The sequence below is a fragment of the Propithecus coquereli genome, unplaced genomic scaffold (genome assembly GCF_000956105.1).
Source record: "Propithecus coquereli isolate 6110/MARCELLA unplaced genomic scaffold, Pcoq_1.0 Scaffold1109, whole genome shotgun sequence".
NCBI classification, from domain to species: domain Eukaryota; kingdom Metazoa; phylum Chordata; class Mammalia; order Primates; family Indriidae; genus Propithecus; species Propithecus coquereli.
The window spans coordinates 1,437-3,764 of NW_012135070.1; the positions used below are offsets into that span (position 1 = coordinate 1,437).

A 2,328-nucleotide genomic window follows, 5' to 3' on the forward strand; every position below is an offset into this window, starting at 1 on the left:
ATCAATGAGATCAAGAAGAATAAGCAAAATTCCAAGTATATTTTGAGAAATGATACCTATGAGATATATTGATTTAGAGCCTCAGTGGTGCAAAACTCTTAGCTACAACATAGAAGATTCTAGAATCAGACAGGCTTAAGTTCAAACCTTGGCTTTGCTAATTTATGTCTCTTTAGAGAGATGTTTTTAATTTTCTGAGCTTTCTTGTTTTCATCTGAATTGAACTGAAGACTTCGAGCTACCCATGTAGAGCCCTTAGCTAAGTACCAGGCACACACTGCTCTTACATGCAGAGAATGACCATCATGAAAAAAGAGCCATAAATCACAGTCAACGTGTCTTAGAAGATTATACCATCAAAGGGTATAACAGCGCCTCATGTCATAACATATTTAAAAAATCAAAACTTCAACATAATTATATGCATGATGGCTGTTGGAAATGAAATACGGTTCTTGCCCTTGCGGAGCTTAGAGTTTAGCTGGGAAGTTATACTTAACCATTTAAACCAATGAGGGGACAATCCAGAGGCAGAATGGTATTACATCTTTACTTCAAAAGAGAAGACATTGGATATGTTAGAGCAAGAAGAAAGAATTTTCTGCAAGAAGTTAAATGTCAGGTAGATTTTGAAGGGTATTTGAGGTAAAAAATACACTAGGTATCAGGGAATTGGCACAGAAGGTCATCATTGAGACCACCCACCTTTAGGTATTGATATCACAGACTTAGCCTGGGTTTAGTAATTTCATTGATAAGGTAATTCAATGAGCTCCTTTTTGATGTTTGAAGGATAAAAAGCCAGGAAATGTGCATCACCAATTTCAAAAGCTCCTGACTGAATTAAACAAACCCACTGATGCATATGAGCTGAAGATTGCCAACAGACTCTATGGAGAAAAGACTTATGAATTCCTTCAGGTAAATTTCACCCGACCTACCAAACCTTTAATCTGCCTCCTGGGTCCTGTGTGTCTCAATGGCCTAATGTAGTGGAGCAAGGAAGATGAGCCTGATCTTCTCAGGTGGGGAGTATTCACTCAGGGTGCATTAGCTCGATTACCACAACTCCGCCCCCGACTCTGATAATGCACCAGGAAAGTGTGGATTTAAGGATAATCTGATGAGGAAAGAGGAGGCAGAGTAGCACAGTGAGTCATGAGATACCAGTAATATAGTGCACATGTTGGTGAAAAATGTAAGGCTAATGGGATATTACTGGAATGGGCAGGCTTGGGCGAGTCCCTGGGGACAGCTGGGGATGTACCAGGAAATACTGAATGCCTGAGGAAGACACGAAGGTGAGAAGTGTCTTTGTTGGAATTACTGGCAAGAAGCATCAGAAGCAATTCACCTACTTCAGAGCAACGTGCTTTGGAGTTTGCGAACCACAGCCTCTTCTGCCCCCGACGTTTGCCGGATGGCATTGACCTCCAGTTACCTCCGTCTATGCCGGCCTGCAACCCTTTCACACGCACTACGTGGCAGCTGCACAAAAATAGCCTTGGGCAGGAGATAATGTATTTGTTCAGGGTTTGGATTCAGCTTACTATAATTATAAATAATTAAATTTGGTAACGTTAATGCATAGCTGCTGATACATTACCCTTAATCCTTCTTTTATTCCTTCACATCTCAAAGGAATATTTAGATAATGTTAAGGAATTTTACCTGGCCGGTGTGGAATCTGTCGATTTTAAAAATGCTGCAGAAGAAAGTGAAAAGAAGATTAACTCCTGGGTGGAAACTCAAACAAATGGTAAGAAGACTGCCCATTATAGAAACACTGTTGAGTATCCTGTGTGAGTGAGCCCTGTGCTTGACACTGCATGGGGTTCTGAGGGTGGGGTGTGGAGATGGATTTGCAGAGAGGAGGCAGGAGGACACTACAGAAGATGACACGGTCCACGTTAATGTGGGGGAGCCAAGGGGAATCAGAGGGAATCACAGGAAGCCAATTACGTGGAAACAGCCGGAGAATTGTTTGCACAAGGCCCAACATGACTGTATCTTTCTGGATCCCAAGTCTCTGCACAGGCCCATTTCAAGATCACATCCTTTTCTTTAAATCAGAGCCAATTTTTGACTATGGATCTTTAAGAGAAAACATTACAAAGTGTTCCCTTCTCCTTTGCTAACTGGGAAATGAGCAGCCCTCCTGTAAGCCACTCTTTTCACCATCTGAGCTGGAGCTGCATGGACCACACCTACACCCACATGGTCTGCAGGGATTGTCACGGCTGTCTTTCTCATGCATGGTAGAGAACTTACCAAAGGTTTCATTCTATGAACATCCATCCTACCTCCCAACTCTCATTACAGGCCAAA

At 42.2% G+C, this 2,328-nt stretch overlaps 1 protein-coding gene across 1 annotated transcript in view; it reads left to right on the plus strand.

Moving 5' to 3' along the window:
* Window positions 1-792: 792 nt before the first annotated feature.
* The window catches only part of LOC105814876 (serpin B3-like), a gene marked incomplete at its 5' end in the record, with an annotated part of 4,350 nt that continues 2,814 nt past the window's right edge, over window positions 793-2,328 (plus strand). Inside the window, 2 exons of the mRNA XM_012650000.1 lie at window positions 793-921; window positions 1,642-1,800. Of these exons, the coding sequence (XP_012505454.1) occupies window positions 793-921; window positions 1,642-1,800 (288 nt within the window). The remainder of the gene's footprint in view (window positions 922-1,641; window positions 1,801-2,328) is intronic.